Source organism: Chelonoidis abingdonii, chromosome 7 (assembly GCF_003597395.2).
Source record: "Chelonoidis abingdonii isolate Lonesome George chromosome 7, CheloAbing_2.0, whole genome shotgun sequence".
NCBI lineage: Eukaryota > Metazoa > Chordata > Testudines > Testudinidae > Chelonoidis > Chelonoidis abingdonii.
The window spans coordinates 3,050,866-3,063,393 of NC_133775.1; the positions used below are offsets into that span (position 1 = coordinate 3,050,866).

The 12,528-nt window shown below is 49.6% G+C and overlaps 1 protein-coding gene across 4 annotated transcripts; it reads right to left on the minus strand.

Moving 5' to 3' along the window:
* Window positions 1-344: 344 nt before the first annotated feature.
* TMEM53 (transmembrane protein 53) lies at window positions 345-9,784 on the minus strand. Of its 4 annotated transcripts, none has more exons than XM_075067563.1 (3): window positions 9,679-9,784; window positions 7,832-7,944; window positions 345-4,137 (listed from the first exon to the last, which is right to left on the minus strand). In XM_075067563.1, exons 1-3 carry the CDS (start codon window positions 9,728-9,730, stop codon window positions 3,481-3,483), a joined length of 822 nt encoding a protein of 273 aa, XP_074923664.1. In that variant the 5' UTR covers window positions 9,731-9,784; the 3' UTR covers window positions 345-3,480. The 4 variants fall into 4 exon arrangements, with proteins under 4 accessions (XP_074923664.1, XP_032621493.1, XP_032621492.1 ...); XM_032765602.2 differs by lacking the exon at window positions 9,679-9,784 and adding an exon at window positions 8,865-9,054; XM_032765601.2 differs by lacking the exon at window positions 9,679-9,784 and adding an exon at window positions 8,666-9,054.
* Window positions 9,785-12,528: the final 2,744 nt, after the last annotated feature.

Genomic DNA, 12,528 nt, shown 5'->3' on the forward strand with positions numbered 1-12,528 from the left:
CTCAGTTGGCTTGATATGCATTTGCCTAATATTCAAGGGGATGTCTGGGTGTGTACATTAGTCCTTAATTTTAAACAAGGTTCATTAATCAGGGAAATTCGTGTAAACAGATTTCAGCCGTTTTCTCTCTAGACAATAGAGCAGATGAAGTTGGTTTAGTGCTGCCACCGCCTGGCCATGTTGTGGAATAGCCACACAAATAGATGCTCCACAACGTTCAGTACTTGAGTCAACAAATCTGAGTACTGCATTTCCCACTCACTGTGATTGTATTAATTCAGGAGGTGTTTTCAGTGGAACGCGCTTAAACGCATCTATAAAAGCTGCACCTACAGAAGTCAGTGCAGAGGCAAGTGCTAGTTAGTTTAATAACCTTTCTTTAGTATCTCTGCTCCTTAAGAGGGAGCTTTTACATTTCTGCAACTCTTTGGTTTGATGTTCAGAAACAAAAATACAGCCTTGGCTATGTGGATTCCACTGGTGAACAAGAATGCTAGAGAAAGCAGCTTGCTCCCAAAAGAACACTATATCCAGATTGGCTTCTTGACTGCTTTTGACATCTAAAGTTAAAAATACACCATAAACAAACGCTCCGGTCCATACACTGCTCTGAAGGCACTGTTTGAGATACAGGCAGAACAGTTTAGTTATGTCCGTTTCACAAGCAGAATGGGAGGAAAAATCTGAATTAGAGACTTCTGAAGGGGGAAGAAGATAACGCAAATCACAGAAAAATGTCTCCAGTGCTGGAAGAAAACTACCAATTAAAAAAATTGTTACAAGTTCATTAAATTGAACCCAATTAAGTCAACACTTGCGTGTCATCTTTCCAGTTAATTCACACACGTCGCTTGCACACAACATGTAAAGACAGGGTTGTGTTGCTACATTGTTTGTTATTCTTTTCCTTCATAGTTCACCTAAAAGCAACCTCACTGTCCCTCCCACAATCTCAGGGATTGGTAACAACTCATGATATATTGACACTTTTTAAAAAGTGCAAGTTGTTCTCTCTAGAGAGATGTTAGAGCTTCCCATTGCTCCTGGACCCTGCATTCTCCCCTCTCATTGTACCTGTAGTTTGTTTGCAATGCTTGGGGCGGGGTGGGGGGAGAAGAGAAGTGAGGAGGAGGGGGGAAATGTACTGACACTGCTTTTATCTCCACCAAAAGCTCAACAGCTGGAAACGGGATGCCACAATCTGCTTCTCCATTGGGCACAAGGAGTGAGTTTCAGGGTCTGTGTTACACTGGATTCATTGAACAGCCTCTAGAGCATGGTGACAGACAGAAATGGCGACTTTTTTTCCTAAAGTCATTGTAAGTTTGATATTTTATTTTCCCTTCCCACCTTTAATTCCTCGGCTTTTGGGGTCAGTTTAACAGAAGAGATTCAGGAAACATGATGTGCAAACCTCAGCGACACAGGCAGAACATTGTGCTCTATTAAGAACAAAGACAGTCATGTACGTGTCAAAAGACGACGCAGAAGGACTCCCCAGTTCTGCGGTAGGGCCTCTCTGAGCTGTTTGGGAAGCTGAAAAAAGCTGCAGTTGGACTGTTGTTTCTGCTTGCAAACTGAGGCAGATTGTAAAATAGATTATAAACAGTATGAATACATTTCTAAATCCCCATTTCAAGTGCATTTGAATAAGCATTTCCTCCCAACCCTGCTACTGGACCCCTCAGGGAAGTGACAGGGTACTATACTACTCAGCTCTGATTCACATTTTTGGGATTGCAGAGGAGAAAAGTGATGACATTACAAAGTGGCTCTTGCTGGGGGAACAACTCATTAACATCCTCTTGTCAGCATGAGGGCTGTATGCAGGAGGGAAACCACAGGGACGAACTGTGTCCTCAGCCAGCTGTACAGGTGTTCACAAGGCACTGGATGCTTTGAGGGACTAGCATCATTTCAGAGGCCCCAGATTAAATCATGCTGTGCTGGAAAGCAACAGGCTTTTCCAGGGTTATCATTCAATCTACCCCCCGCCCTCCCAAAATATCAGGATCCATGAACACACGGAAAGTCAGATCAGTGGAATTCAACCAGTTCACCCTCAGTAGAGTGTAGTATAACCCTTCCCCTACTTTAACCCCTCACTCCCCCTCCACAGAGGAAATCCAAACAACAGTGTGTTTGCTAGCTTGGCTCATCCCATCAAACACGTCTGTGCAGGGAGTAAGCAACATACTCTTTAGTGTCTGCATGTGTAGATTAGTCAACCAGTCTTCTGGAATGTGACAAATGATGCTAGTTGGTAATGAGAGATGATCAGGGAGAAAGCAGTTTCTGAAAGGCCCAGGAGGGGAGACAGAACTCAGGGTTACAGATACCCAAAGTGACCTCCCTGCACTCCTAGACACACACCTTAGCAGACCGGTAAATCTACCCAGCAAAGCACAGCTCTTCACCCAACGATGTCAGCAATGAGAGGGAAGCATCAGCGGAGAGGAACAAAGACCAGACCCTGAGACATGTTAGATATTTCACAGATAAAGCTTAAAATTAACTCAGTTATGGGGGTTTGAGTCATCCAGCAAGGCAGCAGCCCCTTGGCCATTCTGCTTCAGCCCTATTAAACAGAACCAGGCTGACACATTGACTCGCAGTTACCTGCACTGCCCTTTTGGAGACCCTGCGTTTGATTGCTGCAGCTGATCTCCAGCTAGGAGTAGGGCTGAGGTGCAGCGCCTTGAGGACAGGGACAGGGAGGGACCTGCATTGATCTGCCCTATTAAAGACTCTGCCAAGAGTCTCATTCTGTCCTCCTCAATGGGACTATAGGCAGGGCTGAGCAAGAGGAGTGTAAATAGAAGGGTGGGGTGGGGAGTGGGAGAATGAGTTGACACTGCAGAGCTTCAGCTGACTCAGTGGGCTGGAGGAAGTAGCAGATAAAAAAACCCAAAACCTAGGCTAATTGGAGAGCCCTGGGTCACAGAATTGCTCCAGTGTAACAAGCTGGAGAGTGGATGTGGACGGTGATGTAAGTTATACATCAGGAAATACGATAGTGGAGGGCAGCAGGGAGAGAGGAAGAGGGTATAAAAAGGGGGGTGCCGTGCTCCCCCACTCACAGTAATTCACTCCTTTCTCTGGCCTCCTATCGTGAAATTCCAGCCCTGGCAAACCTCCCACTGACTTCAGTGGGGTCCGGATTTTACCCCTATCAGGTAAGTTATATTCATTTAGACTCTTTTCGCTCTACTTAGCACCATCACCTCTGCCCAGCCCAACAACTGATTTGGAGGCTTCAGACACCCAGCTGTGCACTGGATGCCGAGAAATCAGCAATTCTGTGCCTCCACGCTCTGGGGAAGGATGTTGGGATCAGGATTTTATTGTAAGCAGAGAGATGCTGAAGAAAGAGAGGCAGAGAGAGAGAGTGTAGAGTTCGTTTCCGGTGTGATCCCAGTGAAGAAGGAGCATCTGCTGGGGTCTTTACACAGGCACTTGCTATCCCTGCCTGGGTGGAACCTATGAGCGTCCAACGCAGTCATACATGAAAGAAGTGCAGAGGCTCATGTAATAGGAGGGATATGCCAGCAAGTGACTGACATGAGCAGAGTCTGCGAAGTCCACAGCTCTCACTGCAACACTGTGCTGCCTCCGGGCCTCAATCATGTGCTCTATGTCACTGGCCAGGATGATCCTGTCACCCTTGGAGTAGAGGTAGAGCTCAGGCCACTTCGAAGGCCCCTTCAGCAAGGCATCATAATGGGTCTCATGGAAGAAGCGAGTCACTGGATACAGCAAGATCCGCAGCATCACCACCAGGACGGTGAAGACAAGCAGGAGACAATACTTGAGCAGCACATTAGTTGATCCCAAGACAGCTGCCAAGGCACGCAGACTCCCCGTCACGTTTCTTCTGCCGGGGGCGCTATCAAAAATGGTGCCCACCACCTTGAGGCTGCTGAATTGCCCGTGCGTGTGGATGAGCTCTAGGGTGTAGCGGTAAAGCATGACCCCGCCATTGCTGAACACATGAAACAGCAGGGGTTTCTTTTCAATTTTATAGTCAAAGAGCAGCTCCAGCAGCTTTCTAGCTGGGGTCCGGAGGGACCTGATGCCAAAGGACTCTGCAAAAAACGTCATCTTCCATGGAGCTGTGTAGCGGATAACTGTGCACCCCTGGGAGGAACAGAGAGACACCTATTGAGGGCTGCATGTTACATAGAAAGGTAAGCTCCTTCAGGATCCTAATCTGCCACTGTGTTCACAGCATTTGCCCTACAGGACTGAGCAATGGTCCCTCTTCCTGAATCAGGAATTGGCCAGTGCTGGCTCACCATTCGTGTATCTTTAGTATAACATCATCCACAACATTGGTGAAGGAGGGGGAATTTCCTCCTGTCCCTGACTGGTGATCATTTGGGCACAGTAGCATCAGGATCTGGTAATATTTACCCCAGCCAAGATCCTATATAGAAGCCATTTTTATGGGTGGCCTACAGCTAATCTTTTTTTGAACCTTGCTAACCTCCAGCTATTTGATCAGATGGGGGGAGCGCGGTTTGGTCACAGAAGATTCCACTTAATAGCCACCTTGATATTGATAACTTCTGGTTAATAGCAACATTTGGGTGGGAACCAATCCCGTTCCATTGACTTTAATGAGAATGGGATCTGGATCTTGGCAATACCATGCTGGTTATTAACAACACGTTTTAGAAGGCAGCCCCCAACTGTAGGCAGGTTTGTAAGGTTGCAGCCAGGGAAGGAAGTGCTGGGACACACCTTCCCTCACTGCAGCCAGGCAAACCTGCCTCCAGCCAGCACTCACTCTGTCCTTGCGCTTCCTTCTAGGACTGTAGTCCTGTAAACCTGCCTGTGCCCAGGGATAGCACAAGAGGTAAGGGGCTGCGAGCAGGGAAGGAGTGGAGGATGCAGCCCAAACGCCAGAGCTGCACAGTACCTCTGAGCCCCAACCCAGAGGGAGGTCAAGGAGAGTCACTATGCAACCCCGCAGCTCCCCAGTGCTCCGCTCCCTGTAGAAAGCCCCAGCACCTGGGCTGCAGCCCCCTCCCTGATGCTGCCCTGCCTGCATGCAGGTTTGCAATCAGGGAAGGTCTATCCCAGTGTTTCATTCCCTGGCTGCAGCCCTGCAAGTGTGCTTTCCACTTATTACCAACTGATGGATAACGGCAGCTTTTGCTGGTAACTGAGGAACTGTTCCTAAGCGGAACCACGTACCTAAGAGCTTGGGCCGCTTGGCTATATAGCTAAGACCCCACATTTAGATATATGCCTGGTGTTACTCTAACTATTCTCTTCATTAATGGCAGGTTTTAATGATGTCAGGCATCCAGGTGCTGAAGAAATGGGCCCCCACAGAAGTTTCTAAATAAATGTAGATGAAGCTAGTTGTATAAGTGCTCAATCTTTCACATTAGCTCCTATACAGAAGCCATTTGAGAAATGACGAGAAAAGGCATCAAAACGGCTATGTCCAGAGGGGACTGGGGAGAAGCAAGGAAGAAAACTTCACTTATTCTAATAGATTTCAACTACTTCCTAGAGGAAGGAAGGTCTACCCACTTCCCTTTTAGAATCCTACACATCCCTTCACTTCCCCTGGATTTCCTACCCTCGAGGGTCTGCACCCTGCCCATAATCCTTCTGGCCAAGGAAGACTTGCCAAGAGTCCCATGGCAGCATGTCAGAAATGCTCATCTGACCAGCAGGGGTAACTGATGGCCGCTGGGCAGTAACAAGTACTGCATTACCCATCTTCTCCCATGGGCTGAGCATGGCCACCCACACAGAGCATGAGGCTAGCAGGGAAGCTGGGGTCTCCCACATGGCATTGCAGAACACAAAGCCATGAGAAATTATCAGGTGTACCCTCCCCATTCAGTTTCTGAGTCCATAACCACCCTATGGCTTCAGCTTCATTTGTAAAGATTCAAAAAGGTCATTTAAGAGTTCTCGGAATTAGGGAAATAAAAGTGCCAAGGTACCATAACCACTCAAATAACTGCAGCTAAGCACACCAAAAGACAAACCCTCCCAAGAGTCTCTCGCATCTTGTCAGCCCTCCAACACCTTACGATTTGAAACTGTTACTCATTGTCTGTATAAATATAGCTGGGATAGTGGTTACACTGAAACTATGCAAGCACCACACCCGCCCCTAGCATTTACAGTGATCAAGCCCTTCGGAAATAAAATCCTTGGGGCAAAGAGCTGTTTAATTTTTCTAACTGGACAGCAGCATGTGGCAGGTGCAGCCTAGCTGGGGTGTTCAGCCCACAGAGGAGAACAGGTACATGACATAAAAGAACTACATAAGGCACCGGGGCACCCCACATGAAAATCAAATGTTCTGGTTTTGGGTGTTTGAGGTAAGAAAAAACACATCCACAGAAAGCAGATGCTTTTGGCAAAAAATTAGTCAAGAAACCCAATTTTCCATTAAAATGGCAATAGAAATTTTTCTGCCAGACACAACTGTGTGGCTTAATCCTTGTAAAATGCTAAATATTCATCATAAGTGTCAGAAGGAAGTTCGTTCTCCATGGCTCATTCCATCCTTAGAGTCTCTGCTAGGCTTGCTTAAAAGGGAACTAGTTAGGACTAAATGAAACTGTGTATTTTAGAATGCAGACACCTGTCTTTCTGGCAACGGGACTGAGATACCAGATGCATTTCATGTAGGATACTGAGCAGCTGCAGAATGCTGTGGCCAGTAGCAACCCAGCTGTTACCAATCCTGAGACATCGAGTCACAAGTCATTCTGTACTAGAACACACTTTAATTTATGTATCAGAGGGGTAGCCCTGTTAGTCTGGATCGGTAAACAACAACAAAGGGTCCTGTGGCACCTTATATACGGGGATTCACCCATGAAAGCTTATGCTCCAATACATCTGTTAGTCTGTAAGGTGCCACAGGACTCGTGGTTGCACTTTAATTTATGGCTCTCACGTGTCAAGTTAAACATCAACTCTTCAGAGGTTGCCATGTGAGGCAGTCATGCAGGGTAGCATTCAAAGTAGAACTTTGGCATCTATCTTTGCAACCAATTTGGATCCAAAACAAAGTCCATTGTCACATATTGAGAAACAGGTAAGAAATAATGGGCCTAAATTCCACAAGGTCCAAAAGCCACGCACTTTCCATCATTCCATGGACCAACAAAGCAAGATATTTTAAAAGGGGACTGATAATGAGACAGACACTATCAGAAACTTCCACTTCTAGGTCACTATATCAAATCCTGTCCAGGTTGGCAATGACTGAACATTGTTACCATCTGATGGCTCTTCCATACATTGTGTGAAATGAGTTTAGGGGCATCAAATCAATTCCCAGTAGCTAGGCAACCTGATCCAAAAAGCCACCAACAACCAGCACCCTTGTTAGTCTCAGAAGAAAAGCCAGAGGCTGAATAAGCCATGGTTGAACTTGCCTTTGACCCTTAAAGTTGGCCCTGCCAGGTCCGTACAGACATATGCAGGTTGCACTCTCACTGCCCATGTTATACATAGTCTGTGCATAAATGGAGGACAAAGATTTACACCGGTTTTCAAATCTTTAAAACTTCAGAAACTTTGAAAAAGGCAAAAAAAGAATTCCTTTTAGGAGGCTCTCTGTTGTACATACAGTATAACCAGGGTCTTAAAGGCAGTGTGCAGAGTGCTAACATGCTATTTGAAAATGCAAGGAGCTTTCACACAAAACTAAGTCCAACACTTTCTTCTAGGGTTTCTCTGAAGTCGTAAGAAGGGGTAAGGTCTTTTCATCAGAGTGCAGGGGAGAAGATTCCTCAGGGAACCTTGCCACAGCTTTATATTGGCATAGAAAGATGAATGATTTACTCACCTTCTGATGGTAGATGGTGCTGTATTTTGCCAGGTGTTTATCACGGCAGCCAGCCCACCCCAGCAGAATTACCACAGGCCAGTCATTTTTGTTTCCCATCTCTGGACTAGTGTCTGAAATAAACCAGATTTTTAAAAAATGAAACTGCTCTTCAGTCCACTAGAGTCAGAGTGAAATTGCAATCTAGCTACTTAATAAGGATAGCGGTTTTGACACCACCCCAAGCCTGGACTGCAACTATTGTGCTTAGAACTGGATTCCTTCTATAGCCTGTCAATTAGCTGTTATTGCCGTATTATTTGTGGGACCCAGCTGTACTGGGCACAGTACAAAAAATAAAATGACAAATCTTGCCCCAAACAACTCACAGTGTAAGGAAGGACAAAAGGCTACAGGCCAAGGTAGGACACAAATAAGGGGGTGAAGATGCTTAAAACTAGATGCTCACATTATAAATGTTTCTAAAAACAGGTTTCAAAAAAAAGCCATTTACCAGTGGCAAATAGCAAGTTCTTCCATCACGGTACAGGCTCCTTGATTTTTGGAGAAGTTTACATTCGCATTAAAAAAAGTTTCCAGCTCAGTTGGTTACTTAAGGCTTGTCTACACATGGAGTTAGCTCTGATCCTTTGAAAGTGGGTTACGCTAAAAAGAAACAAGGCACCATTATTCCAAAATAAGAGTGTCCACATGGGGAGTTAATCAGGAACAACGCCATGTGTAGGCAAGCCCCAAGATATTAGTTTTGTCTTGTTTTTAAGCCACCCCAATAGTGTCCTTGGCCCTTTAAAAATACATAAAAAGATGTGGTCATTGCCCCAAAGATTTTCCAACCTAATATCAGCTGCAGTGGAACAAGAGCGACAGACACCGGCAGAAGGACCTGGGCAAGGCAACAAGACTACAGGGTGATGGTCTGGCCCTGCCCGGTGTGTTGTTTCCATACACAGACCTTTCTGCCACTAATAACAGTTTCTGATTAACACTCCCAGTGATTTAAAGGAGGTGGGAGCCCTGTGTATCCTCAGCTCACCTGAAGCCACCAGAGAGCTCAGCCCAGTATTCAAACAGGAGTATTTTGCTAACAGGAATGTGAGATAGGATTAAGGGCAAATCCTGCAACAGTAATACCCCTGCCACTAAGCCCTCTGGGCTACTAGGGACAACACTGCACAGCCCCTGGGGGCATCAGGCACTTGCCTCCCCTCGCCTCTTCCCCCCGGAGCATCAGACGCCCACACCCCCACAGCCTGTCTCCCCTCCCTCTTCCCCCAGGGCATCAGACACCCCCTATCTCGCCCTGTCCCCCCTTCCCCTGCGGCATCAGACCCCCCTCGCCCTGTTCCCCCTTTCCCCGGGCATCAGACCCCCTCACTCTGTCCCCCTCTCCTGCGCATCGCCCCCCCTCACTCTGTCCCCCCCTTCCCATGGGGCATCGACCCCCCTCACTCTGTCCCCCCTTCCCGCGCATCAGACCCCCCTCCTCTGTCCCCCCTTCCCCTGGGGCATCAAGCCCACACCTCGCCTGTCCCCCCTTCCCTGGGGCTTCCGACCCCTCGCCTGTCCCCCCCTTCACCTTGCGCGGCTCGACCCCCCCCGCCTGTTCCCCCTTCCCCGGGCATCAGACCCCCGCCTGTCCCCCCCTTCCCCGGGGCATCGCGCCCCCCCGCCTGTCCCCCCTTCCCCTGGGCATCGACCCCCCCCCCGCCCTGTCCCCCTTCCCCCGGGGCAACGACCCCCCCCGCACCTGCTCCCCCCCCTTCCCCTGGGATCAGACCCCCCCCCCGTCCTGTCCCCGCGGGGTCTCGGACACCCCAGCCCCGCCCCCGCCGGAGTGTGACCCGCACGGCGCGGCCCCCCGGCGGCAGCTCGATCGGTACAGTCCAGCTCCTGCCCCATGCTCGGCGCGCTGGGGAAATCGCAGTCGCACTCTCGGACCGAAGCGCCCGCCCTCCGCACGGAGTGACCGCCTCTCGGCGACGCCAGCAATAGGAGAGATCAGGTCCACTGTGACCTCACATCTAGCAACGCGCCTCGCGGGAGCTACGAACCGCGCCCCTAGCAACCGCGGTCTCTCCAGCCCCCGCCCCGGGTCGAACGAGCTACGGGTGGTCGAAGGTCTGTGGTCTGTCCGTCTGGATTGTCAGTCTAGCTGGGGAGCGGGAGCCGGCTCCAGCCGACACCCCCGCTAAGGGGCCCGGAGAGCTGGGCGGGGAGGGGAGGGGGGCGGGGTCGTGGGTGGATCAGGTAGGGGAGAGGCTGGGGGGTAGGATGGTGGTGGTGCAGGGAGGTGGCAGAATGGGGGTTGGTAGGTGGGTGTAGATTGGGAGGATCGGGGTGTGGGTGGGTTGGAGGTGCGGTGGTGAGGGTGGTGGTGAAGGCTGGTGTGGTGGGGTGGTCAGGGAGGGGCGAACTGGGTTGGTCAGCGTGGGGTAGGGGAAGGCTGGGGTTGTGGTGGGCGGTGTGCAGGCAGGGGGCAGCACTGGGGTTGTAAGGTGGTGTAGGCTGGTGGAAGGCTGGGGTTGGTGGTGGGGGTGGGTCAGGGAGGGGGAGAACTGGGGGTGGTAGGTGGTGTAGGGAAGGGGGGTTGGTGGGTGGTGGGTGCCAGGCAGGGCAGACTGGGGGGTTTGGTAGAGGTGGGTGTAGCCTGGTGGAAGGGCTGGGGTTGTCGGTGGTGGGGTGGGTGGGGCAGGCAGGGCGCAGCACTGTGGGTGTTAGGTGGGTGATGGGAGATGGGGTGGTGGGGTTGGGTGAGGTGGTGAAGGGTCGGGTGGTAGGTGGTGGGGCAGAGGGGCTACGGGGGTTGGGGGTAGGGGAGGTGGGTGCTGGGGGTGAGGCAGGAACTTGGGGGGTTGGTAGGTGGGTTTGTAGGGGAGGGTGGGTTGTGGTGGGGTGGGTGCGGCAGGGGGCGCATGGGGAGGTTGGAGGGTGGGCTGTGCTGGTGGAGGGCTTGGGGGTTGGTGGGTGGGTGGGTGCGGCTGGGGGAGCCTGGGGATGGTTAGGTGGTTGTAGATGGGGGCGGTGGGGGTTGGTGGTGTGGGGGTGTGGGATGCAGGCAGGGGGGCAGAATGGGCGGTTGGTTCAGGTGGGGTGTTGAGGAAGGGCTGGGGGTTGGTGGCGTGGGTGGTTCAGGCAGGGGAAAGAACTGGGGATTGGTAGGTGGGTGTAGTGGGCGACTGGGGGCTAGGTGGGGTGGGTGTAGATGGGGGAAGGGCTGTGGGTTGGTAGGTGGGGTGGGTGGGTGCAGGCAGATGGGGGTGCTGAGGGTTGGTTGGTAGGTAGGGGTGGGAGTGGCAGGATGGAGTGGAGTACGGCGAGGATGGCATGGATGCGGGCAGCAGGAGTTGGTCGGTACATAGGAATAAGCATTGCTATACTGGGTCAGATTAGTGGTCCATCTAGCCCAGTATCCTGTCTCCTGATGGTGGCTAATGCCAGATGCTTCAGAGGGAATGAACAGAACAGAGCAGTTATCAAGTGCTCCATCCCCTGTCATCCTCTGCCAGCTTCTGGCAATCAGAGACTTAGGGACACTCAGAGCATGGGGTTGCTTCTCTGACTATCTTGGCTAATTGCTGTTGATGGAACTATCCTCCATGAATTTATCTAATTCTTGTTACAGTTCTGGTCATCACACGTCCCCTGCAATGAGTTCCACAAGTTGACAGTGTATTGTGTGGAGTACTTCCTTTTGTGTGTTTTAGACCTGCGGCCTATTAATTTCATTGAGTGACCCCTGATTCTTGAGTTATGTTAAAGGATAAATAACTCTTTCTTATTCACTTTTCCCAGCACAAATCATGATTTTATAGACCTTTATCATATCTTTCCTTAGTTTTTTTCTTTTCCAAGCTGAACAGTCCCAATCTTTTTAATGTGTCCTCATATGGAGAATGTTCCATATACTTAATCATTCTGTTGCTCTTCTCTATACCTTTTCCCTTTCTAATGCATCTTTTTTGAGATGGGGCAACTAGCACTGCACACAGTTTTCAAAGTGGGGTACTGGGATGGATATAGTGACATTATGATATTTATTATCTTATTAGCTATCCCTTTCCTAATAGTTTCTAGCAATCTGTTTGCTTTTTTGACTGCTGGTGCACACTGAGCAGATGTTTTCAGAGAACTATCCACAATGATCTCTTTCTCGAGTGGTAACAGCTAATTTAGACCCCATCATTTTATAGGTATAGTTGGGATTATGTTTTCCGATGTGCATTACTTTGCTTTTATCACCACTGAATTTCATCTGCCATTTTATTGTCGCTATTTACATCTCTCCATTCTGAAAACTGACCGTTTATTCCAGGGGTTCTCAAACTGGGGGTGGGGACCCCTTAGGGGGTCGTGAGGTTATTACATGGGGGGTTGCGAGTTGTCAGCATCCACCCCAAACCCCGCTTTGCTTCCAGCATTTATAATGGTATTAAATATATTTTAAAGTGTTTTTAATTTATAAGGGGAATCGCACTCAGAGGCTTGCTATGTGAGGGGTCACCAGTACAAAAGTTTGAGAACCACCGATTTATTCCTACTCATTGTTTCCTGTCTTTTAACCAGTTACAGACCCATGAGAGAACCTTTCCTCTTATCCAATGGCTGCTTAGTTTGCTTACAAGCCTTTGGCAAGGGAGCTTGTCAAACGCTTTCTAAAAGTCCAAGTACACTATATCCAGTGGATCACCCTTGTCCAC